The sequence below is a fragment of the Falco naumanni genome, chromosome 12 (genome assembly GCF_017639655.2).
Source record: "Falco naumanni isolate bFalNau1 chromosome 12, bFalNau1.pat, whole genome shotgun sequence".
Lineage (NCBI taxonomy): Eukaryota > Metazoa > Chordata > Aves > Falconiformes > Falconidae > Falco > Falco naumanni.
The window spans coordinates 14,518,423-14,545,577 of record NC_054065.1 but is presented as its reverse complement, the minus strand read 5'-3'; the positions used below and the strand labels follow the sequence as shown (position 1 = coordinate 14,545,577).

The following is a 27,155-nucleotide window of genomic DNA, read 5'->3' as shown; positions in this document are numbered from 1 at the left end:
CTGCTTTAAAAGCAAAAGTGCTAGGAAAATGAATTCTAGGAACATAAGTTTTGCCAATACTAAAAAAAAAATAATTAAAAAAAAATCAATAAAAAATTGTGACAATATGGCCTAATGAAGAAATCAAGACCACAATGTGTGTAAAAAGCCCTCTGGGTGTGCTAAATTAACAGACACAAACGATGTCTGGTTTGCTGTCCTGTTACATAACAAAACTATGCAAAGTGAAAACCAGGCATGTATTTACGTGCATTCTTTATATATCAGGCTTAGATGTAGGGACAGCTCTGTATAAGTGGCATGTGCTGGAGGCTCTATTAGGTAAGAAAAGGTATGCTTAGATGGAGGTCCAAGTTGCTGACAGACCAAAGTTAAGTGTAATGAAGGGAAAGCAATAGAGTGTCTTGGCTCTTTAGTTCATTTATGCATTGAGAAGCACTGTTGCATGAATAGAATGAAACACTGAGTAGTTGCTTGGGTAAATGAAGAATCAACAAGCTTAGCTAACCTTTCTCTGCAGAGCAAGTTCAGACTTGTTCTGTAACCTTTTGGATAAAATGTGGTATCTACAGTGCATGTGACCTATACATATACTTTTCTATTTTGTATGCTAAGGTACTGGTGGATCATTTAAAGTCACTTTTAGCAAATTTAAATAAGTTTTTTTAATTGCCTTATTAAGAAAAAAACCAACCACCGCACAACAAAAAAAAACCAAAAAAGCCCACTGACATGTTGAAGCAGTTAAAAGGAATTGTTTAGGAGAACTTAAAGCTTGTCCTTTCTCTGAAGACTGTGGAAAACTGACAAGATAACATTCTGTCAGCTGTATCGGTAGGAGTGTGAAAATACCATCTCATTCTGGATTAAATCTTGCTGTTGTTGGAAAGAAAACCCTCCCCTAAAGTATGTAAACCCATATTTTGCCAAGATTTTTTTTCCCAAGTGGGAATATTCAAAAGTTTGTGCTTTGATAGGAACTATATTTTAAGACTAAAATGTTGATTGAAAATGCAAAATATGTTTTTACTTGCAATAACCCTTACAATGCACTTTATAAAATGGTTGATCATGACAGCAAGGTGGAAAAATTCCCATGTGATTTGTAGTTGATCTATGTAGGAATGTAAACACTGGGATTAACGCTTGCTTTCCAGTGTTTGATTTTTGTCCCAGTTCAATTCATAGGTAAGGGGGAAGGAATCCTGCATACACATATTGATATCTCTAGCTTTTCAGGTAATGTTCATGTATACTTTTGGTTAGGTTTATTATTTACAACAGTCAACACCAAGCATGAGGCTTGTGGGGTTTTTATTCTTTTAGAAGTGAAAATTAACATTGTTGCCTCAATGACCACTTCCTATTTTTTGCCTCAGTTTCAACTTTGGCCTTGTGGTAGGTGGCCACTGGATATAACCCCATTGTGGTCTTGGAAACAAGCTATTTCTGCCTCGGATTTTATGTTAGTTAAAACAGACTATACAAGTTCTAGGATTAGTGAAAGTCTTGGAGAGCCTAGCTACTCTTAGTATAAGGCTGGCTGGGAAGAAATGCTGTGCACAGCAGTTGAATTAACTGCAGATTCACTCCTGTATGCTCAGTTGATCCAGAATCAGACTCGTGTAGTCAACTGACATCCTCTTTAATAAATGCGGACTTTACTAAATCCCACCATCCTTCTCTAATGCAGGTGCTGCTGACTCATATCCTGCACCTCTTGCCACAACCACCTTCCAACTCAACCCTCTGCATAGGTCAGTAAAGGACAGTAAAACTTTCACAGGTTAGCAAGACACAAGGGTGTTGCCTGTTAGACCGAGACAATGTGGTTCACTTGTCTTATTTTTCTTTCTACAAAAAAGGTCGCAAACCATTCCCCACAGAAGTGAAGTAGGAAATCCAGGACTCAGCTGAAAGACTTCTTTTTACATCTGGCATGGTTCTTGTCCTGACAAACATGAAATTCGTATTGCAAACACAGATAATGCTGGGAGGGAAATGAAAGGTCAGCTATCCTAAGTCCTGCTGGTTAGCGTAGGCCTGCAGAGACTGTCAAGTGGCTAAGGCAGTCTGAAAGGCTTGTTCGTTTGGCCCTGTGCACTGGCCCTGGTCATATGCCAGCATGTTTCAGTCAGCTGGGAACTCTTGAGTCAAGTGAGCAATCAGGATAAGCCTGTCATTACACTGGAGATGGAGGTGAAAAAAAGGATGGCAGGAACCACAAGCATATGCTTTTCTGGTGACTTCGAGCTGCTCTGGAGAGGTAGTTACTACCATCCTTCCTGAGAATTCTTGCCTTGAGCCAATTGCATACTAAATGTGCCAGGTGCCAAGTGGCTGCCAGAAATATGCATGTCCAAATGGGGTGCCACTGTTTTGTATTCTAGGCTGCTTTTTTTGTATTCTAATAAAAGGATTTCTTTTGGGGTTTTTTTCTCTCCGAGAGCTTAGATTTCTCTGTGCACAGACATGTGTATAGCAGCCCTCCTAAAGATGACATTAGAATAGCTGCTCTTTCTGCTGCCTGAATGAAATCATTTAACCTTCTGTGTATTCTGTCATCTTTCTGCAGCTCTGCCACATTGTGTCTCTGGTTACCAAAGTGAGCATGGTGGCATAGCAAGATTTTCTTAGCAGTGGTGCAGCTGTCTTTGGAAGCAGAAGAAGGCTGGGAAGAGAGGTGAAACATTTTAGTCTCAGCAATGTATAGGTTAATATGAAGGTTTTGGAGAATTCAAACAGAAAATTTTAATAAAACATTACATGTATACACCTCGTATATCTAGACATGAAAAGTAATTTGGGGGAAAAGAGTTTCTTACTCATTGGTAAAACCATCAGTTGCACAGTTGGCTTCTCTTTCCCTTTCCTTACCCAAACCACAAGCTGCCAAGATACGCTAGTGACGAAAATATTTTCTTTGAAGGGCAGTATCCTCCATTCAGTCAGGACACATCAGGGCTGTGGGTGGAAGGCAGTTGGCTTTGAATCTCTCTCTCTTTTTCTTTCTTTCTTTTCTCTTTCTCCAACTACAATAATGTAAAGCAATAATTATGGCATTTATTAGTATATTCAATATATATTTGTTGCTTAACAACTAAACACACAAACATATTCAATAGATGAGCTGTGACAGCTGTCATCCAAGATTAATGTATTCCTAGTTTGACTGAATCTACTACTTTTGATATAGCTATAAAGTGCTTACATATTCAGACTGTGCCTGTGAAATAGCTTCTGCTGCTTTTAATGTGCAAGCAGATGTAAAAGTGCAATATGCCAACAGGGCAGGAGATTTCTGGCCATGGCCACTGTGTTGCCTGTCTGCATGATGAGTCTGAGGAAGTTGTTCTGTCAGTCTAGCTGTGACCACCCACAGACTTTTTTTCTTTCAAAAGAGATACTGAGAGGGTTTCATTTCTCTTTATTTACATGTAATCCTGAGACAATAGTACCTAGGTTAGCAGAACTTTGGAATGTATATCTGATCTGGGAGTCTTAAAACCCGATTCAGTTTCTTTTTATTGGAAAGATAAGCGTTAACAATTAATTATGTTTTGATTGCATTTGAAAATCTGATCATTATGAACAACTGACTGCTCCTGTAACTTCATAGCTGAAGCCAGAAAACCTAGGTAACTGCAAAAACCAGGAAGGACAGGTAGAGGGGTGTGCAATTTGCATGGCATGGATTTTATTTAATTATTTTTAAAGCAACTTAGGAGTTACTTTAAGCCTTTTCTTGAAATTAAAAGCCATGGAAAGAGTCCATACAGCTTCTTTTACCACTTCACCTATTTGTTTTGCTCTGCTGCTGGAATTTGATTAAAATTAAAATCTGCTTAAAGATGAACAGCAGTATAGAGTTCCATCTGATATTATAAATTTAAACCTTATTACTCTGGCCAATTTTATTATGATGGCTAAATTGTCGGTATTGTATGTACCCATGATTATATAACTACTGCAGAGTTTTCTGGTTTCTCCAAATTGTATAAAAGATTTGGATGTGTAAAGAGATTGCTGTTGAAGTTTTATTCTTTGTAGGAAGGTCCCTACAGTACTTGGTACGTTTGTAATTCTCAGTAGTTTTCTGTGCATTAAACCTTTACATCCTTCATAAAAGACCTTGAGAAAGAAGCAAAAAATACCTCGTGTTCCTTCAGTGTCAGAAGTGGGGGAAAAAGCCTAGGAGTCCTGAATGGACTGCTTATGGATGCAACAGCCAGCTGTGATTGTCCTGTATGTACACAGTAATACTCTTGAGAGTAGAATGAAAGCCACTGGTTCTGATTTCAGGCTTAGTAGTTCAATTACATCTCCTTTCTTATGGAGAAACACTTAACATTTGCAAAAGTGAATTGTTCATACCACTGGAAGAAGCTTAAAACTACCATTAGACTTGTCAGATCTCCAGGGAATGGTTTGAATAACAAGGGAGGCTTCAGCCTCTTCAAAGGAGACCTGGCACTGATCAATATCTGGCTGTTCTTGTATGCAATTGGATGCCTGCAGGGCAGGATTTGTTGCTGTAGTTTATATAGCCTGTTTATTGTCTTGTGTCTGTCTTCTGGCCTGTCTCTCTATCTGGCCGTTTGTACCCCAGAAATCCTTTTTTTCCCCTATTGCTCATTATTATCAGACCCAATTAATCCTTGTTAAAGTGTCTAGGATTTCATGCCAAATAGGAAATTATTCCTACTTGATATGCAAAACCTGTATCACAACTTTCCTGCAGTCCTTAACTCTTAGAATAAAATCACTAACCACATGTGGATCCGTGTACCAGTATGTGCTAGGGGCCACGCAGCTGGAAAGCAGCTTTGTAGAAAAGGACCTGGAGTCCTGGTGGACATCAACTTGAACATGAGCCAACAATTGTGCCCTTGCAGCAAAGGTGGCTAAACGTATCCTGGGCTGCTTTAGGCAAAGCATTGCCAGCAGGTCAAGGGAGGTGGTCTTTCCCCTCTACTTTGTACTGGTGGGGCCACACCTGGAGTGCTGTGTCAGATTCTGGGCTCCCCGATATAAGAGAGATATGGGATGTGCTGGAGAGAGTCCAGCAGAGTCATCAAGGTGATCAAGGGACTGAAGAGTGCTCCAGAGGAAAGGCTGAGGGAGCAGAGACTGTTCAGCCTGGAGAATAAAAGGCTCGGGGGGATCTCATCAATGTATATAAATACCTAAAAGGAGTGTGTAAAATAATATTTTTTCTTAGGAAGAAAACAAAGCCTTGTGCACTTGTTCATGCCAGAGGCAGAAGGTGATAGTTCTGTCCCATTTTTCCTTCTTCTGAAAGCCAAGAAGCTAAAATAAAAATGGCATATTCCACATACCCAGTTATGACAAAGCTCACTTGGAGGCAATCTCTATTGTGCTTGTTCTCCTAGTTTTGTATCCTTGTATTACTTCTACTGGTACTAAATGTCATTTTGTTGTGAACCATTTTACCTTGCAGTGGTGTTGGTCAAACTTCACCTTCCCTCCTGCTAATACAAAGAAAGACAAGGACAGCCAAGATGGGTCTGCTGACTATTGCAAGCTTTTAAATCACCATAGAGACGTGCCCTAGCAAAGCTTGACAGGCCAGTAGGGAAAAAAAAATAATGTTAATAAATACACGTAGCTTCCCAGTTTGGGAAAACCTTGCTGCTGTTCTTGGCTTGCCCCCAGCAGGAAATGGAGAAGTAGAATAGAGGTGGGAATGTGTCCATAATACCTATATGGGTCAAGGTTCTCCTTGCTGTTTTCAGCTGTGTTTTGAGAACTTTTCAGCCCTAGTGTTACTCATGCAGAGGGGATGCAAGTGGGATATGCCCAAAGCATCAGAGAGAAACTCATCTCCTTTGCACAAGATAGAGGAGGTTTAACAAAAATCTGGTAAATCTTGAGAGAACCTGGTCATCAGAGGGTTAATAAAAATGTCACCAAGCCCAGGAAACACAAGGGTGTATTGGAGTAGTGTGGGGTGGGTTTGTTGGTGGGGAAGCACCTGCAAATGGAACAAATTGTCTGCTTGATAATGTCATCAGAAGATGTAACTAGTTTTATGTGTGTCTTAAATCTCCCTCTGCAATTGCAAGTTTCTTTACGTTAAGCAATAGCTTCAGGGACTCCAGATCTTCTTTCCCTTTTCTCTTTGCCAAAGTGCAGAGTTGGAGTGATGGGGAGTGAGGGAGAAGAAGGGGTTGGATTCCTCTGAGGCAAAAGTCGTTTAACTGCTTTCATTGGTAGAAACTCTCATGAGATGGGGTCTAAGGTGATGTGTAAATCCAGATGAGTTAACTATTGTCAGCTTTTGAATTTGGGCATACTTGAAAAAGTATTTTCTAAATGACGTCTTTCAAGATATTAAGAACTCTTGCACCATCTACCTTCTTCTCCTTCCTTGACCCCTATTTTCCCATCCAAAGACTTTTTAGAGCAAATTTTCTGTGATTTAAGAAATACAGCACAGGCAACTTGGGACATTCTGTATGTTAGCGTATGAAAATAAAAGCATCTCTGACATCACCTAACAGATTTACCAAGAAAAAATAAAGAAAAAGAAGAAAAAAACCAAAACCATATTTGCTGTTCAGTTGTATAGTGTCCACTCACATTGTTTGTTGAAGCCAAAATATTTAATTATTTCAGTATGGGCAAAAGTTATGCTGCTTGGAAAGCAGCTACATATTTCCCACTGCACCAAAGCTATCTAAGCATGTTTTGTGATCATCTTCGTTCCTGCAGCTGGGATGCATATAGCACATTCGGGCTTATTGCAGGCATAAAGTAACTTAAAAGACTAGACTGTAAATTGTAGATAGTTGTGTGTTAATAGCAGATAGCTGTGTGCAAATAGGGACAGGACAAGGGTGGCAGCTTTGGCTGGAGAGTGTGATTCCTTGTGTAAGGTGTTCGTGTACAATGCAGAGCTGGCCATGTCCCCCAGACTGTTAGTTGCCTGGGTGTGAAGGGCAGCTGTGGTACTACTCAGCTCAGCAGCTTCTTCCCCTTGAGTCTGGGCCCCCTTCACACCTCCAGACCTCAAATGCAGGCAAATTTTAGCAGAACTGTGAACCTGAGCTTGTTAGCTCAGGCTGAAGGTGTAGTAACGAGATGAGATAATGGCTCAGTGACAATGGAAACAGATACTTCAGCGCCTCTCATGAGATCAGTTGCTCTGTGAGGAAATAACAATAAAAAAAAAAAATCCAAGTGTGCTTATAGCATAGAAAATGGCTGTAGAACTGGTGTTTGATATGACATTTTGTGCAGTGTTGCTGAGCAATAGAGGAAGTTCAGCATCTTCTCAGGGACAATAGATCACAGAACGTACCTATTGGGTACTTTGGATGTGCTTTGGAACTTTTAGTAAGTTCATCTGCAGACCATAGCAGAAATGAACAAAGTTACTTTGATTGGTCCCTACTCAGATGAGCTCTTGTGATCCATTGTAGCTGCCTCAAAGGTATTTTTTTGTTTGGTTGGTCAGGTTTTGCGGGTTTTTTTTGGAAGAGGATGGCATTGCATGTTTACTTGCCCGCTCTCGACCTGCCTGTTTTAGGGCTACTCCTCATTTCAATGCTACTTTCTTATGACAAATGACTGCCTTAGTGAGAACTCTCTGCTTTTCTACCCAGAGCCTGTAGGCTATGGAAAGACACTGCATGCAGTTTTGCACACATATTGCATTTACCAGGGGAAAAATCTAGTTCTGTACCTTCATTCACTTTCAATGCTTCTCCTTTTATCTACTATAATAGCTTGTGTGTTGAAAGTGCATTTTTAATTAAATTGTTTGCATCTCGTATATGCACAATACATTCACTTTGAGGGCATTTTTATTACAGTAGGAGGGTGGTGATATGTAATAAGTTTCAAGAATAATTAAAACCTGTGTTAACTTGTGTATGTTTTCAGTAGCGATTGAACTTTGTGTTGAGTCTCTGCTGGGTCCAAGATCAGACCTTAATCGAGTAGGAAGGAAGGAAGGGGTGATGAGGGAAGGAAGAGCTGGTTGTTTGGTACTTCTGTAAGTTCTTACCAGTTTAAGATAAACCTCACCTGTCATGTTTATGTAAAAAAAATATTTTATATATATACACACACTGCCTCCAAGTTTAGGTATTTAGCTCAAGATAGTTTTGTGCTCAATACTTACTGAGGGAGAAACACAGAAAGTGCTATAATGTTATGAATCAACTTCACCTCTCCTGTATATGGATGTAGCCTCAGAGTTTTGTTCAGACAACCTTTGTTTACACTGAAGGAAAAAAAAGCAGAGTAACCTGACAAGGCTTTAACTGCATCATGATGTGACAGAGCAAAGATTTAAATAACTAGGGATTTCTAGGAGATAATATGATAAATCTTTTTTCTCTTTTACTTTGGATAGGTAGAAATACATGTCAGAATTGGCAATATGCATGATTTTGATTTGAAACTTTGACTTTCTGCACTGAATAGTTATTAGGGGTTTTTTTTATTGATGCATTTTCTGCAGTCTAGTTTTGGAAGGGCAGGGGAGGCTGGGTCTTTCAAGTCGCTTTCTGCAGAAGGTGAAGATGGTTAAGAATTCTTGAGTACCTGAGCAGATGTTAAGAAATTGACTTGTGATTCTGTGGAAATGCCAGTAACTACATGTGCTTCCCTGAAATACTGCAAACAAGTGCTTTGCATTCATCATGGCATACTAGATTCAAAGATGGAATAAGAAAGGGTCCTGATCCAAGGACAATTATTGGAGTCCTGTGGCATGAAATACTTCAGAAAAGTGTTAATTTGTCTGTCTTTGCTGAAAAGTACAGTTTTACATTGGCTTGTAGATGGTTTGGCTTTGCCAGGGGCAGCAATTAACATTAATCACAGTAGCTTTGCCAAGGATTCTGTGACATCCTCATACCCAAGTCAATGGGGCATGTAACTGTTTTGAAATGGATAGTAGTGCTGAAGATGTCCCTTCTAAACCAAATTCAAGAACTTCACTGGACGTTAAATGCTAGTTCAGTCTGGAGGAGTGTGTTTAGTCTCTGGAAGAGATCCATTTTGGTTAAACTGGTAAATAAGTAAAAGCTTATCTAATTAACCCCCTTCCCTATTTAAATGTCAGAGCACCTGCACTACTTTTTCTTAGGTGAAGCAAGTATTTAATATTTCATAAAATTATTGTTAGTAACTATACTAGGCTAGCCTTCACAAAAAACCTGAGTTGTCATTTTGAAAGTATGAACAAAGGGGCAGAACCTGACAGGGACAGACCCATTTCTTTTTCAGGCTGCCAGGTTTTCCAAGAATGACTGAAAACTGTTTTCTTACAGGTTGTGTCAAATGCAGCTGGACAGGGGGTTGCCATCACTGGGAACAATACTTTCAACAACTGGAATTGGCCTAATGCTGTGATCTTTGCTGCTACTGTGATCACTACAATTGGTAAGTGTATATTATGTCAACTTCCTTAACTGTAGTTCTGTGTATGCTCCAGTATGTTTGTACTCTTCCATTTATGTGTCAAGCTGGCCACGGAATGAAGGCCCCATGGCTGGAGTTGCCTAGTGTATGTGTTCAACTGCAGGTTCATTGAGGAAAAAACTCAGCTTTTTGGGACTCTCTCCATGGGTATACAGAAGAGAAATGTGTGTCTTTCCAATATGTGATGGATTCAAAGTGCTTGCGGGGATGACTGCTGCCATTCCAGTTCCATTAATTCGTGCACTTAAATTTCCAAATCATAAAAATCCTGAAACAAAAGTGTTACAAAGCATTCTATTAAACTAGTATTTAAAGCATGTGCGTATGAGGGTTTTGTATAGCTGTCCTGTTACTCATGTGCATCCTCTTAAGCTATTGAATTATCAGTGTTTCTGGCTTGCAGGACAATCTTATCTCTTAAAGAAGGCAAAGCAGAACAACTGCTGTCTTCTAAATCTCACTCCTGATTTGTGCTTGTGAAACCCTTTGCACTGAAAGACTACTTCTTCCTTTGATATATAAATTTCCAGAGCTCAACAACATCTGCCTTCTGCTTTTACAGAAAAATCTTTGCTACATGGTATTGCTACACCCTTGCTACAACTACAGTGCAAAAAACCAGGAATGCAAAATAACTAGAGAAGGCTGGACATGTACAGGAATGAAAGTCTTGCTGTGAAACCAAATGCAGTACTGTGTTTTTCTTTATTGTTTGAAACTCACAATACCCAGCTTATAATATAACTCACAACACAAAACGTTGAAGTTGGGAATACACCGAAATAAGAAAGCTGTGGCAGAATATAGGATGCTGATTTTGGAGCCTGAGTTTGTAATGCCCTGTTGGGTTCTGTGACCAGCAAAGAACTAAATTCAGTTTAAATACCTTGCTATGTCACAAGTCACCTTGCACTTAACTCACAAACCTCTTACTCTGGAAAGGTACCAGGTCCCAAGTTAAATGTGTGTAGTGAATCTTTCATGTGGAAGCTAGCTTCAGGATGAATTTTGAGCTTTTTTTCTATAAAGGGGAATCAGTCACATTGTTAACAGTTGCTGCTTAAGCTTGGGGAATCATCAGAAGTTTTGAGATGGGCTTTATTTCATATTTATCTCATCATGTCAAGAAAAAGATGCACAAAATCTAGGCAGCCCTTAAAACGTAAAATGTAGTAATCCTCTCACTTGCATTAATGGAATATGTGTTTGCTATAGTAGAACTGGAATCATCCAGATTCAGAAGATCAGCAGCTGGGGTAGACTAAAGTCCTTATAGATGGTGAAGCAAGAAGCATGTGATACAGGAGAAGCCCACACAACGTTCTGTGCATAGGTAGAATTGCCTTGAATTCTCTGCAGCAAGAGCCAACTGTGCACATACTTATCTCTTTTAGGTTACGGAAATGTTTCTCCAAAGACACCCTCTGGGCGTCTCTTCTGCATATTTTATGGGCTCTTTGGAGTTCCTCTCTGCTTGACATGGATCAGTGCTCTGGGGAAGTTCTTTGGAGGACGTGCCAAGAGGCTGGGCCAGTTTCTGACAAAAAGAGGAGTAAGCCTGGTAAGGCCCTTGCTTGTTTACCCTTGTGCTGTGTATTTTTGATGCATGAATTAAGCTTACCTGCTAATCTTGTAGTAAATGAAAATTTGTGCAAATATGATTTCACAAATGGCATTGCATAGAAATAACTGTAAAGGGGGATTCAGCCCGATAAGTTAGTTTTGCAAGAAGTTTTAGCAAAATGAGATCTTGTAGAAACTTTTGATTGTAAATATAGATCTTGCAGCTTCTAAGGAGACATGTATCTCCTTACATTAGAAACCTGTAGGACAAATGTAGGTGAGGCTCCATTTCACAGACATTCTGTGCAAGCTCCCCTGGCACAGGAATAAGCTGTCCTGCTTTGTTCCAACCTGCTTCTATGCTAGCATGAGTACTTCCTGCTGTGCAGCGAACCAACTGGAAAGTAATGTTTTGTTCTGAGTTACTGACTTGTGGTGGTTTTGTTTGTGGCTTTTTGTTGGGTTTTTGGCGGTGGTCAGTTGTCCCCCCCTTGAATGAGTTCTGTCTCAGTTCTAACTCTGCACAGAGATGGGAGGCAATGCAGGGCCATAGTGCCTGGAGCTGGAGGACAGTGGGACTGGTTTAGGTCCTGGGGTCAGAAACAGAGCAAGAACTTTCTTGGTTCAACACCTGAGAAGAAAGTACAGAAAATGATGGTGAAATCCATGTGTGTGTGCAACTTCGGGCAGAGGTTGTGTGAGTAGCAAAAGGTTGGAAACATAAATAGGAAAAAAGCATCTTAAACACTTCTGATCCTCTCCACTCCAATAAAAGGAAAAGCAGAGGTGCTGACTGCTTTTTAGACTAGAGTGCTATGTCTGCATCCTATTTATATCATTATTTATAAAGTATCAGGAACTCCTTAAACTTTTTAAGAATGTGAAAGAAAACTATGAGGAAATAATCTTGTTTGAGCAAGTAGATGTAAAAATAGTGAGTTTTGCATAAAGAAAAAGGTGTGTGTTTATTTAAGTCAGTGACTTTTAGTTATGGCTGGTAAACTGTTAGCACAAAACTATGAAATGTCTGATACTGTCAGATGGTGCTTCGTGTCATGGGTGGGAAAAGAAAATTTGGAGATCTTTCCCTGACTTTTTTTTTTCTTTTTTTCCTTTACAGAGGAAAGCACAAATAACATGCACAGCTATTTTCATTGTTTGGGGTGTCTTAGTCCATCTGGTTATTCCTCCTTTTGTTTTTATGGTGACCGAAGGATGGGATTACATTGAAGGCCTCTATTTCTCGTTCATCACTATCACTACCATAGGATTTGGAGATTTTGTTGCTGGTCAGTAATTGTGTTTTATATATTATTTCACTACATGCATAGTGTGGCAATTCTGTTTCCAAACTGTAATTTGAAAAGGTGCTCTCTTAGTTTTTCCAAGACATTTTGCTGAATAGAAGATTCAGTTAAAGCTTGGTACTGATCCAATGGACCAGATCTGGCTCTTCACTCTTGGTTTGGATATTTAGACCTTCATTGGGCTAACTCTGGAGCCAAGTTCTGGAGTTCATAACCTTTTCAGATGTCCCAGGTCCTTATTTCAGGCAAGGAGCTATCCTATCCGCCATGATAGTCTGCACCTTTGAATGGGATCCAGTATACTAAGCAGGATGCACAAGTTCTGGGCAGTGCTCTCTGTGCAGCTGTCTAGAGCTGGTCAACAGGAAATGCTGAGCGTACAGGTGTCTCCCTCCTAAATCTTGTGTTTATATAAAATCCTCTTCCTTGTTCAGGGCTTTGGAGATGGTCCTTGAAAGGGGAATTCTGAATCCTTTTCTCAAGGAAGGTACCATACCTTCCTTGAGGTACTATATCCATATCTCAGTGTCAGGGAGAAGGTTTATAATTTTCTAACAGGAAAAAAGTTCACTTCTACAGCTAACAAGGAGAGTATAAATATGCTGCCATTTTATGTTGTAGTCCAGTGGTCGCAATACATGCAGCCAAGAAGTAGAAGACCTGGGATGAACTTTGTCTTTCAGATGGGTTTCAGATCTCCCCTTCCCACTTCTCAGTGTTCAAACAGCTAGGCTGTTAGTGTGGAAGGGAGTAGTTCTCAGGTTCATAACTTCAAAAGTTTATCAGCTGTGAGTCCTCTTTCAGTAACGTTCTTGGTTTTATTTCTTTGTAGGTGTAAATCCAGATGCAAACTATCATGCCCTTTACAGATACTTTGTGGAGTTATGGATCTATCTGGGACTAGCTTGGCTTTCACTCTTTGTTAACTGGAAGGTCAGTATGTTTGTGGAAGTCCACAAAGCAATCAAGAAACGGAGGAAAAAAAGAAAAGAGTCATTTGACAACCATCCTCGGTCTAAAAAACCCCTTCAAATGGGTACCTCAAAGGATGTCAACATTTTCAGTTTCCTTTCAAAGAAGGAAGAGACCTACAATGATCTTATTAAGCAAATTGGGAAGAAGGCCCTGAAGACAAACAATGACAAAATGATTAAAGTAGAAAATGCCAAACAAAATATGCAGAATCCTAGTATAGATGCCCAGGTGACTTACACAAAGACAGAGTCATTTGAGTATGATGAGGCTTCCCTGGACATTCAAAATGGTCATGTACTGAGACCTCTGCATGATAAACACATTGGAGACAGCCCTCTAGAAGGAACCATGTTCGTAAACCAGCTGGACAGGATTAGTGAAGAAGAAGGCGAAGTATGGGATTCCAGAGACTATCGACCCTTAATATTTGAGAATGCCAATATAACGTTTGTAAATGAAGATGATGATGAAGAGGAAGATATCTCAGATGATGAGGAAACATCAAAATCCTCCATGGATGATAATCTTGCAGAGGAATCTGAAACTGCAAAAAAACTGGTAAAGTTCCCATCCTCTGATGAATCTACCTTTACCAATAACGAGCTAGAACTTTCTGTGCCTTACGAACAACTGATGAATGAGTATAATACAGTAAGCAATGTGAAAGCAGCAACGTGAACATGTTTGACAATGGTTTTCTGAAATTGTCAGTGCATATTGAACAAATTAATAGAGCAAGGAGAAAAGCATGTTTTTGCAGGTTCTCCTGTCTCTTTGAAAATGAAAGCAAGTCCCAAACTAATAAATTCCAGTGTCTTTTCCCCATCCTAAGTTGGTTTCTGAGCCCATCAGCTTTGCTTATCTGAAAAACTTGTAAAATAACAATTGAATCTGGAGTTCTGCTCCTTCTTTGGATTTTATGGTTCTTGAACGAATAGAAAAGAAAAGACTAGTTAATACACTGGACCTGCTCTGCGTTTATGCATTTCATTGAGGAATTAGTTTGGGAGTGTAACTATACTGTTGCAAAGAGACTGTTTTGGGCATCAAATGTGTTCGGTTACTCCATTAGCCTTTCACCTCTGAAAACCTGGATTTGAATCCTGCTTTGATCAGAAATGAAAGCAAGGGGTTTGCTTTTTTTTTTTTGAAGTTGCCCATTGTTAAGTTGTTACCACAAAAAAAAAAATGGTGCAACCACTAGTTGTGCTTAATGAGAAGCTTTAGATGGAATACCAGGACCCACAGGTCTGAGCTGAGGTGCGCTGGCAGACTGAGGAGGAAGCTTCTGAAACATCTGTCTAGAATATGTCAGTGCTTGTCGAATTATAGTGAATTGTAATTTCATAAATAAAATATTAAAATTAAGAATTCCAAAGGAATGGCTTGAGAAGGAGCCCTCTAACAAGGACGAATCATCTGGGATGAAGCTCACCAGTTGGACTGCTTAACTGCACGTCAGCCCCAGAACTGTTAAAAGAGTAAAGTGACTGGAAGACCTATTGATCAAAGGATGTATGAGCACAAGCAGGATGCAATGAACTTTTTAATGTTGAAAGTGTCCTTCCACTGTCCATTTCCTAGAGGAAATACTTGAATGAACCTTATACAGTATCTATGTACAGGTGAAGTTTTATTGACACTGTTCTTCTGAGGAAAAAATCACCTTGGGAGGCACAGATATTCTCCAAATGCCCTAATGCCTGTCAGAAGGGACCTGTAGCACTGCTGCTGATCTGCGCGGTGTGTTAGTCAGTATTGTTGTTTGATGTTCCCCTCTGCCTTGGTACTTCAGACTAGACTTGAACGAGAGATGATTTTTGAAACAGTTGATTACACTTTGCTTATTCGTTTTGTTTTGAAGTTTGACCTATGTGCATACAATGGTTATTCTATCCCACTTTCAAGAAGGTTGAGCAATGTCAAATCTTGGGCAAACTGAGATGTGATCAAGTGACTTAAAGCCATAAGGCACATTTTAAAGAGGGAACTTTGGCTCTAAGCTCCTGAAAGTACTATCTTTTGGCTTGGAGATGGGCTTCTCATTGAGAAGGAAGTATGTCTTTTCACAACATTTATGCCCAAATTATTTTGGCTACAAAGAAAATCATACCATGGTTTTATTTTCCTTGCTTTTTCAATGTCTGTGCATTAACCCTGACAACTCTTTCAAATGAGGCTCTTGATTACGTGTTGGCAAAAGGTACTGACTTCAGTTGTATCCAATTTGCTTGGAACAGAAAATAGCCAAGACCTTTGAACCTTAACATGTCAAGTTCTGTTGTTCTGTTTAGTTTTACAGTATTTAAGTCATTCCAGTATGTCCAAATGTTCCAAAGTTCAGTGAACATTTAAAAGTTGTCTTGTTTTCATTTTTGGTGTAATGCTGGCAGACTTACTAGCTCTTTAAGAGGAGCTTATGGAATCTTGCAATGCTAATCTTGAATTACTAGCTATTTCTAATAACTGCAGATATTGGCTGCAGCTTCAGCTGCTGGCCTCTTCCACAGAAGAAGGAGGACATATGGGAAACTGGCACTCTGGTTGGATAGCGTCTTGATGGGAAGTTTTGAAGTCATCTACTGTGAAACAAGTGACTGACTTTACTGGGGTTTTTTTTTGTTTGTTTGGTTGGTTTTTTTTGTCTTTTCAGAATTTTCCACCTATATGACATTTTTTCAAATAGAAAGGGAACACAAGGTTAGGGCCAATTGTTTACTAGCAAAAATGTGGAATTGGCATAATGGGATTCGGTGGTTAATCTATATTTTATGATACTATCACTGAAGAGATTCTAATTTGAAATCAAATTTTATTATATTACAGCTATTTGAGGAAGGGGTGGCTGGATGAATTCGACTTATATCTGACAAGAAAGAGGGAGAGGCCATATCGAGATGTTGTAATAGACACCTCCACCTGAATCGTTTTAAAATTACTCCAAGCCCTTTCAGTATTTCTATGTATCTGAAGGGTTGTGGTTGACAGATATACTTTGTAACTGTAAGAAATGATAGGTAAGACTACATGCATGATACACAAGATGCCTGTGTAGCAAGTCTAGCCTTCTGTTTTTCTTTGTTTTGTCTAAAAAAGTGCACATTAACTTAAAAGAAAATGAGAAAGCACTCCATATAACTTTTGTTGTCCTCCAACTTGTCTTCCATTATTGATGCAAACATCAAAGTTTCAGTGACGGTTAGGTGCAGGACAGTGAGGAGAGAAAAGGCGTGCTGAAAGTGCATGAAATGGGAAAGCATAGTCCAGTCTTCATTTTAAAGAAGAAAAAAATTCTCTAATACAGAAATAATACAACCCAGACACTTGGCTGGGCTGCTTTGATTGGGAGGGGATGTTGCACACTGGAACCCAGACTCTCCGTTCTCCATAGTGAAGTACACTTGTATGCCAGAGCTGAGAATGGATGGGATCTGTTTCATATTATCAAGTTAGATGTGGCTCTCTGGCCTTTCCCAGTGTAGTCAGTGTAGACTATAAGTCTGCATAATAAGTATCATGGGATTTAAAGTAATAGTTTAAATTTATTAAAACAAAGTACAATATTCCCGCTTTTTTGGGAAACATGATCGCACCTCACAAAACTGTTCTCAAGACATCCCACCATGTGCCTTAACATAATTCTAACACTGGGAAAAAAATTCCTTTTTACACAGGGGCCAACACAATTGGTCTCCTTAAGCCCTACTTGTTTTCAGTGTTTTGGAGGGGGGTTAGTTAGCACATAGCTTTCATACTGGCTCTCTCCAAAAAGCTGAACCATTTCCCAGGGTTTTTGAAATTATGGTGCCATCTTGGAACTGCTGAAGTGCTAAGCAAGACAGCTATTTGCCTGTCTGTCTTCCATGTCTTGAGAAAAGCATCTGCCTGAGGGATCTAAATTAACGTCTTTCTGCCTTCAGATTTACATATAGTAAGTTAGAGGGGTGTTCAGGCTGAATTTTGGCCTGTTCAGCCCCAAAAGTGCCTCTGAGTGAATCCCCAGTGCTACCTGGTAAAGTCTTGTAGTTATTTCAATTATCTGGTCAACCTGGAAACATTTTCTTTGGATGCCATGTAAGATTTCATTTAGCTAATCAATTATGTTAATAGCTTCCTTAATTATATGGAATTGGTTTTATAGGTGAGACAGATCTCTTCCTGGAAACAGAGGAAAGGGTATTTTTAAAAAAGGAGGAGAAGGAAAAAAATTTGAAAGCACGTATAAGGAAGGGATGGAATAGAAGTGGAAACTTCTTTTTAGCTATTGCATACAAGTAGATTGTATTTCCAGTCACATCATGTGAAGCATGGGTCCACTTTCACAATATGAACTTAATAATTTTGCCAAGATGAGCCAGTACTTTTGAAAAAAAAAATAAAATTTAAGAATCCTGAAATGTGACAACAGAAGTCTGTTCCTACAAAAGCCCTTTTAAGTGCTATAGACTATGTGACCCCATCCTTGACATCGTTGTGACACTTCTTGGTTTTGTCTTGTGCTATTAAATCCTGGTTTTACCAGAAGGGCATCATTTTCAGATACATATCTCACAGCAGGCAAACACATGTGATACACTGGTACGAAATTACTGAGGAAATACAGAAAGTCGTGTGTTACTTTTTTCTGAACTAATGATTTGTGAATCTGTTGCTGGCAATGGACATCACAAAACGTGTAGAAATAAAACCAGGCTGATAACAGATCCATGGTGACACAGTTGTATATGTTGAGAAATTTTTTTTTCTCCAGTTGATCTGGGAGAGTATGTGTAGAGACAGACAAGCGTCACTGATGAAGAGAGCAAAAAGCAATATACAAGTCTGTTGACCTAAACAAAACGAAACAAAAAACCAAACCAAGGACTCTTGTTGTAGACTTGTAATCTTTGTGCCTCGTGGGATTCATTCCATTTGTGATGGATTTTCCTTTTAAAAAATTAGCTTGTCTTTCATATGACTTTTGATGTTTGTACAGTTTTGACTCTTATCACTCCATAATATGCCTGTCTGTCTGTTCTTTGTTGCTGATTGTCACTGGAATCACACTGTATGTAAATATTTGCTAAGTCTTTGTAAAATGTAATTTATTTTAATATTTTGCAATAAAAAATTTACAATTTATCCTCTCTGTCATGATGTGAATAGCAATCCAGGAATTAGATATCTTTTTACAACTACCTACACTTGTAATGCACCTCACAGATGACAGATGAGACTGGTCCTGGTCCATGAAGCTCAAACCTAAGGAGCTGATAAAGCAAGTTTTATGCAAGCAGATGCCTGAATTTGTATGGGTTATTGATGACTTCGGTTCAAGGGCACCTAGTCTTCAATTAGATAACAGCATAGCAAAGTGTTATTTGGTGAGGGTTTTGGACAGCTGTTGAAAGAGAAACTGAAGTTTATTCTAGGGTTTGTGTTTTTTCAGGGAGCTGTTTTTCAAGATGATGCACTGAGACAGGAAGTGTTAGAATTGATCAGTACTCCAGGAAAATAAAATGGGCATCTGACTGCTATCTGAATCTTATGCCAGAGCTATTAAAATATCTGAGTAGCTGTTTATGAATTTTCACAAGATTTCTAGCAGTAGTGCTCACCATTTTGCAACCTAGAAGCATTGGCAGTTCTTCAACTCCAGTCATTTCCTTAAAACACCTTGGAAAATGGATAATACCTACTTTAATGGGTAGCAAAATGTGACTTGGTGATACCGGTGACAGAGATGGAGCCATCTGCACAAGCGGAGACAGCCTCAGCCTGAGGGCAAGTAGACTGAACCTTGACTTTTAGGCAGCTGAGTGGAATTGCTGAGGCATGAGCTAGGAAAGTAGGGAGATGCATAGGCACAGGAGGGCGGGGTGGATTCTATCATGATTTCAGTAATGTAGAGATTGGCTACCCTTATCTTTTAGCCCCACAACAGATGAGTAGTAGAGGAGGAAGAGGTGCCTGACAGGTGACTGATGCCAAAAACAGCCAAAGAGGGAGGTGGGGTCCCCTCATGGAGCTGAGGGCAGGACATAACATCGAGTCTGGTATGTACCTGATAACATTTCTATCAGCTCCCAGCAGGTTGGAGCCCACAGACTATTGTTCACCTTCTGCCCTCAGTATTTTAGTAGAGTGTTTGTAATTTATAGGGGGTAGGGTAGCAAGAAGTAGGAAAACAGGATAAACCTGTATCTGTTAAGTGGCTGTTCTTAAGGTCCATGCCTGGCTGCGGGTTCCTCTGAACACAATAGCTTAATAGATAAAATCGCAGACCAGGTGACACAAGTGAAAAGATTTCAGGTTGGGTTTTTTTTTTTTTAATCATAGGTCTTTACAATGCATGGTGCAACATGATACCCACAGTTCATGGAAATGAAGAAAAACTGTTAATTCTGGGAGATGAAGACAGTGGCATAGCAGGTAGAGTTGGGGTTCAGGACTGTTTTACACAGGAAAATGCTATTTCACTCAGGGCAATTTTCTATAGCTGGTCTTAAGTCCTGAAGCACCCAAAAAATACCTCTTTCAACTCTTCCGCAAGGACCTGCGGGGAGGTGGGGGAGGTCTGCTGCCCTATAGTTCAAGTGGGAAGAGTTTTTAAATTCATGACATCTACCTTGTACCTTTCAGCAAAGGTTGGGTGGGTTTTGTTGGGTTTTTTAAAAACTTTTTTTCTTTTTTTTTGAAGCCTCAACCTCCCTGTGGTAAGATAACTAATACTGTAATATCTAGGAATAAAAGGTTGGGCTGAGCACAGCACCCGTTCAATTTTGGCTGCTCCTTGTTCCAGAAAGCTCTCAGAGAGCCCCCCTGACCTGCACACAGACTGGGCTTCCTCCAGGGGCTGCCTGGCTTCCCAGTACATGACTGCAGTCTGTGGCTTTATGTCGGCTCCGCGCCTTAGCCCTGCCAGGGGCTCAGGGCCGTGCATCTCATGGAGAGCAAACCCGTGACAGTGCCTTTCCCTGGCAGACCCGTAGCTCTCCATGAAAAACGAGTTCATCACCTCCAGGACTCGCACAGCCTGGGTACTTGAAGAGCTTGCTAAAGGATTGCTTTTCACTTGCATGTTGGCAGATACCTTCTGGATTGCAGCTACTGACTCCTGCTGATGTGGCATGTGGGCAAAGTCTGGGGGAAAAGTGGTGCACTCCCGACCTTCACTTACTGCCTTGATTTCCATTCCAGCTCCCAAGAAAACCAGACTCATAAGAGGTAGGGGTTTGGTTTTTTTGGGGGGGTGATGTTTTGTGGAAAAACAGATAGGTGTCCAAGCAGGTGTTTTGTGTCTTGGGATGAAAACAAATTCAAGCAGTGGTTATCTTGGACTACACAGACACCCTAGCACGGGGAGTAGCACTACAACTGATAGCACAGAGACTCAAAACAAAACACCCACAAAGATTCATCTTGCTGATCAAGGAAATTTGCTATTTCACATTGTAAGGGCTTATCTGGAAAGGGACATTGAGGTGGACTGGGATGCTGGAGGCTTTATCCTGCACAGAGGCTCCCTGAAAGCCAGGTAGCACACTTTATTTAGGAGGGCTTCCTCTGATGGCCAAGTTTCCAAGTACAGCCTGTAGGAGAACTCCTGGTTAATACAGATAGATTTTATATTTTTGTATATATAAGCCCAATGTATTTTATATGTATAATAAATATTATATATATATTGACATGAGAAATATTCTGATGGAAATATTTTAATAAGTGCTTTGAATTTCACAAGTTGAACTGAAACAACTGTGAATTAAGAGTTCGTTTTCTGTTTTTAGAATATTTTTTTCTTGGGGTACCAGAAGTTTTCTCCCTTTTGTTGCTCCTTGCTGCCCATAGGAAAGAGTAGAATGGAGATGGTGACAATCTCTGCTCATATTTTATATGGTTATGTTGTTTTCTGCATGGAGGAAGTTATGGAAAATGCCCCCTGCCCCACTTTTCTCCTTGTTAGGGTGGGGCTGTGACTGACAGAGAAAGCAGAACAAAAAAACTGAAAGTATGAGTTCTGAGATTGGGGTGAGGAGGTTAAAACACAAAATATCTAAAAGTTAACATTTTTCCCCATCGACATTCTTTGAGATTTCCCATGCTAACCTTTAATAAAATTCTTTTGGATCCTTTCCTAAATATGCCAAACAAAAGTACTTGTGTTTTCAAATTAGATCTATGTAGTATTTATTCAGGAAAAAAGCAAGCACTTTGACATGCTTCTAATCTTATTTGAATATAAAAGCAGTGTGGCACCATGATATGCTTTTTAATTGTACGGAGAATGAATACACTCTGTATGAATGACTGTAGTCCCACACTGAGTGCAAAAATGCTGTTCAAGGGCTGTCAACAGCTTTGCCCTGTTCTGTGGACTTACAGTTTTGGGCACTCGATCACATTTTTGCTTATCTAGTTAAGTTTCTGGGTGTATAAGGAAGTATCTTAATCCCTAATGCCGGTAAGATCAGAGACAAAAAACTGTGCTCATTTGTGGGTTGGGCCCTACCCCTACTAATCAAAATAAACTGAGTGCAGAGGAGCACTCGTTCCTACATACTCCTGGTTGCTGGGCAGAACTGAAAAATATGTGCATGCGAATGCAAAATAAATCCATGTTCATGTTGAAATAGATGTCACAAGCTTCTGAAGCTGGAGGATAAGCGTTTATTCATAAAGCTGTGTTGTCTTTCTCTGGCAACCTTCATATCTGCTGTTTGTCGGTTGTACATTGGCAGTTAGCACAAAGTAAAGGAACAAATCAAGACCTGAGACACAGAAAATATCAAAAGACATTGTCTATTCCTCTTAGCCTGGGAGTTTTGCCAACTCCATCTCTGGCACAGCTGGAAAGGAAGGAAAAATAGTAAGCTAATTGGTCTGCTTTTTAATTGCTGATTAGAATGGGAAATGAATACAAGAGCAGGGGTAAGCAACATGCCTTGGACATCTGAGGGGGACACTGCCTTCTTTGGCTGCTTTTGTGTCTGTCAGTTTTTAATAAATGATACGAAACCGGTGGCTTAAAGTGAAAAAGGCTTGCCAGAGAAAGGCTTTCTTTCATTTAAGGAAGAAGGTCCAGGTTTAAAGATTTTCTTCTGTGCTGCATTTCTTCAGAAAGTGAAGCTCTTAAAATGAATCTAAATTATCATACTAATCTCTGAGACGTACAATAGGCATGAGATGAAGGCAAGAAGGTAAAGCGAATACCTATTTTTAAACTTCAGCCTCCAAGTTCTCCATCCTTTAGAGCTGCTTAAACTGAGGAGAGCACCTGACATTTAGTCCCCACTCTGGTAACACCAACATGTCAAAGAAAAAAGTTAAAGGGATGTGGTGTTGAATTGAGAACAATTTTTTTAGGGTAAGAGACACAATTTGTATCAAGTACAGGAAGAAATCAGAGGCCTAGAGCTATAGTAGCTGAGGAATCTGTTATTTGTGTGGAGATTTGCTCTAAAACACTAGGAAATAAGTTTTCTGGCAAATAATTTCAAGTGGTTTTCTGAAGATGTTGTCTGGTCAAGTGATATTGACTTCTCCAAGGCAGTTTAATTCTATGATGTTTATCAGGAGCTGAAGAGTATAATCTTATGGGGGCATAATAGCTGAATGCTGCAAAATCTGCAGGAAAGAACTGCCAGCCTGTTAAAATGTGTAGGCTTGAGACAGACTTTTTCTTTCAGAGAGTGCAATAAAAGTAGAAAATAAGGTGGAAATGGATTGAAGCTCGAACTGGCTTTTATTTAAAAGTTTCTGACCCTATATGTTATTGTGCCTTCAAATGGTATGTGGTTTTGGAAATGCTTGGGATAAACTTAGCTTCCTCTGGCACAGAGAGGGAGGAAAAGGCTTTGGGGTTATCACAGTTTATTTACTGTAAAATGACCACTCTTTAAAACAACAACAACAAGATTCAGGATGGGGAGAGCAGAGACTGGTTTCAAACAATATTCTACTCAGGTCTACGCAGTAACGACCCAACTCATTTTTCACAGAAGGATAACACTTCCACCCCTTTTGTCTGTCTCTTCTGGCTCCCGCCGCTTTCCTCGCTTATATGTCTTAATTTTCCCTTTCCTCTACTGTGTGACATCTGTCCCATTACAGTTCCTGTGGCCCTTAGGAACGTCGTGGTTGCCTTCAGGCAGGACACAACAGCCACTTGGCATTTCAGGCTGACAGCCAGAAGATAGATTTGGCTTCTCCCACTCAAAGAGTGACAGCCTGAACTGCTTCAGCTAAGGGAGACTTAAAGGAGGCTGCTTCAGCTAAAGGAGGTTCAACAACCAAGGCACCCAGCTGAGTGGGCATGGCTTCCTTCAGTGAAAAGTTCAAGGGTTTGCACATTCTCAGCCATGCTATCTATATCTGCTGTCGATTTAGATTTGCAGGGATGTGGTTTGGTAAAGGCAAGGGTAGAGCTTCACTCTGTGGCCACGAAGTGCACTAGGCAAGTCCATCTAAACACTCGCAGAGACATGTTAGTGAGGCTGGGGTTCAAAACAGTTTTTGAAAGAGGCTGTGGCTATTTGTGAGCTGTAGTTACACCCCTTTCATTTCCATATTCCTCCTTCCCTTCTTCCCACTCCATTAACCTTACCGCCACTCCTACACTCCCCAATCCCTCTTTATGACCACAGTTCTCCCTACTGCTTGACCCCCTCCCTGAACTGGGAGGATAAAGCTTAGCTCTTTTTAGTCTGGAGCTCTCCAGAAGGCTTCCAAAGCCTTAGAAACACTTCAGCTTGTTGCTGGGTGTTCAGACTGCTTGACATGACTCCATTTATCATGTGGATGTGACCTAAAACTATGTTCCACTTGCACCAAGTAAGCAGCAAAGTTATCACCTGTTTAAATAAGGCTTTGGCTCCTAATCAACAATTCAACAGAAGAAAAGGAATTGAATAGAACAAAATATGTTTGATTATTTACTAAAGGCATAATGGCCTGGAGACTAAAAACAAAGAGTGGGACTGAGAGCCAGATGGCAACCAATGTAACCTAGACAGCCTACATGACGAGTCTTTAGGGTACAGAAAACTCCCACGGCAGAATTTTTTTAAGCACTAGAGAAATCCATATGTGCTACTTTTCCAGTTACAGTTATTCCAAATAAATGCCAAAACTGTGACTTTAAAAATATCATAGATTGATGTCGGGAACCATTTGAGTATTGCATAACACTTGAATGTAAGCGGCCCCGGAGCACCAGTGAGAGGGCAGGAGCAGGAATGGGGTCTCACACCACAGCCACGCAGAAGCCCTCTTTGAGAGATTTGCCATCTGTGTTATCAAAAAGTCTACAGAAAGCTAGTCATGCATGACAGCACAAGTTCATAGCGTGGATATAGCTGTTACCATGTGACATAGTTGAATTCTAGTGTATTACGGTGCCAGGGACCATAAAGGGAACATCTTAGACAGGGACAATCAGCTGATTACAGACACAGAAGAACAGATGATGAACAGGAGGTGCCAGTGGTCCCGGCAGAATTGCTGGTGGCATTCATATAGATTGCATACCTCCTGGCTGGCTAGTCAAGAACTGAGGTAGAGGAGTTGTCTTCAAGTACCAGGGATAGCTAGCACCATCAAAATAATTGTATTTGTACACAAAAATGTAACCCTGGGAGTGAGAAACATGGCTAGATGGGGACAGTCATCACCTAAAGCTCTGGGAAAGGAGGAGGACAATGGAGTGACCCTCACTCCAGAGCATCTGCATACAGTAGGTACCCTACATGAGGGGGAATAAGAAGCCTTGTTAACTATGGATGAAGAAGATTCTTCTACTTAGCCATGTCCTGCTAAACAGATCTTGTCTTTGGCTTATGTTTAGGCCTGGCTGGTATTTGAAGTGGGAAGGGTAAGAACATGAGTTTGGGCAAATGCAACACTTTCAGGACGCTTTCACCTGTTGGAGCTGAAGGCCCCTCTCTTCAAGTACCCCTGTGGCACGTTCCCTTAACAGAAGTCCACCAAGGGGAAGGTAGAGCATGAGCTGCCATATGCCATCTGCTGGGAAAGGTGTTGGGGGAATTAAAAATTAGCATCTACTCACAAGGAGCAACAGTAGAGAGAGGTCTTTCCTCTCTTCCACTGAATCAGCACAGTGATCTTCAAGGGTTAAAAGGAGCTAAGCCTACATCTTCATTCAGAAGGTCTCCATTATATGAAATGTAAACAAAACCTCATGTGCATATGCTTCACAAGAAGCGTACAATCTTATCCTGTGGAGAAGACTCTTCAGGAGGGCAGCTGACAATTGTGGAGGAGATAACCTTGTTGCCTGTTGCTCCAAACTATTAGGCGTGTCAAGTCTTGTTGCTGCTTCTTCATTCACCCATCTTCTCACAGGGGAGGCAGTGGTACTGTTTCCCTCAGGATCAGACCAAAGCCTGGGTAGGTCCGCTTCACAGAAGCCCTACACAAACTTAGTTCTTCCGCAGCTGTTCAATGCTATTTATAGCCTTGGAAGGCCAAAGAGTGTGAGCAGACTTTCCTCCCTAACTTACAACTCTCTGCAGTAAGCAAACCTGTACAACTGTGTGCTGACAATGAGTAGCCAGCTAGTCATAGCTTTGGCAGGATGTACTGACAGTGTTTGCACCATCTCTCTTGGCAGAATTATTTTTTCACATAGGCTGATTTTTCTTATGTGTAATATGCAACTCTGCAGTTTAATTTCATGATTGTTTTCTGCTCTTATTAGCAAGCAGAAATAATTAGTTCCTGTTCTCATCTCAATTTTAATTTTTGGCTGCCCTGGGTGCAGAGGCCTCTGGGCAGCAAATAGGAAGAAACTAAAAACAGAATTCATGAGAAAAAAAGCATCATGTATCACTATTGAGCCCATATCAGGAAATTCTTAAAATCCCATCCTTCCACCTCAAGAAAATAATCCCAAGCACTTTAAAGTTAATTAAATCAAATAAATGATCTGGAATAGCATCAGAATTACTATGGCATAAAAGGATCTGGGAGGTATAAAAGTTCCCCCACCAAGCAAGTGTGTTGGCTACCAAAGGGATGAGTGTTATCCTGGGTTGTATGAGCAAGAGTATTGAGTGAGAGATGAGAGGTACTATTCCACTCTCTAGGACAGTGGGGCTAGTATCAGCTCTAATACGGGTTCAGATCATCAGATTTTAAGGAAGCTGTAGATAAGATGAGAGTATTCTGTATCACAGCAACAAGAAAATGTTTTAAGAAAGCATGGTGTTTGAGAAAACCGTTAGGAAAGGCTGAAAAAAAATGGGCTTACTCAGACTGGAAAAGAAAATAAAATGGCTAGTACACAGAAGTTTTCTGATAGGTAAAAGACAGCTGAAGAGTGTTAAGTGGGGTCTAAACTGCTTCTTGTAGACCTTGGAGAAAATAAAAAAAGAAATGTGTTCACATTGCAATAAACAAGTGCCTGATGCTGCAAAATGCTTTCCAACTGCAAGAGCAATAATGTCTCCTAGATGGACATAGACTTCAAACTGCTGGAGGATTTGAGAACAATTTAGGCAAAGAGCTGTCAGGGATCATCTTGCTACATTTACAGATCCCCCAGTACAGACGAGTGGATTCAGTAATCTTTTGAGGTCCCTTTCAGCTTTACACTTCTGTGGTTGGTGTCCATTTCTGAGGTCTGGTGTATGTTTATCACTCCCTAACATTATTCCTATATTGTATAATTAGGCTTACTCTGTTAGATGTCTGTTAGAAATCAGATGCAATATTTCATATATATCTTAGAACTAAAATATTGTTGTCCACTTACCAAGATTGATTGGCTGCCCTAACATGGTTCAAATGTACTAACATTAAAAAGAATGAAACCATGTAAATAATAAAAAGACAAGGAGACTTCATATCATTTCT

At 40.2% G+C, this 27,155-nt stretch overlaps 1 protein-coding gene across 1 annotated transcript in view; it reads left to right on the top strand.

The window, feature by feature from the left end:
- Nucleotides 1–18,422, top strand: part of KCNK5 (potassium two pore domain channel subfamily K member 5) — a 36,847-nt gene extending 18,425 nt beyond the window's left edge. The window contains exons 2-5 of the mRNA XM_040611795.1: nucleotides 9,306–9,417; nucleotides 10,851–11,017; nucleotides 12,140–12,308; nucleotides 13,159–18,422. Of these exons, the coding sequence (XP_040467729.1) occupies nucleotides 9,306–9,417; nucleotides 10,851–11,017; nucleotides 12,140–12,308; nucleotides 13,159–13,979 (1,269 nt within the window). The 3' untranslated portion in view covers nucleotides 13,980–18,422. The remainder of the gene's footprint in view (nucleotides 1–9,305; nucleotides 9,418–10,850; nucleotides 11,018–12,139; nucleotides 12,309–13,158) is intronic.
- The last annotated feature ends 8,733 nt before the right edge of the window (nucleotides 18,423–27,155 follow it).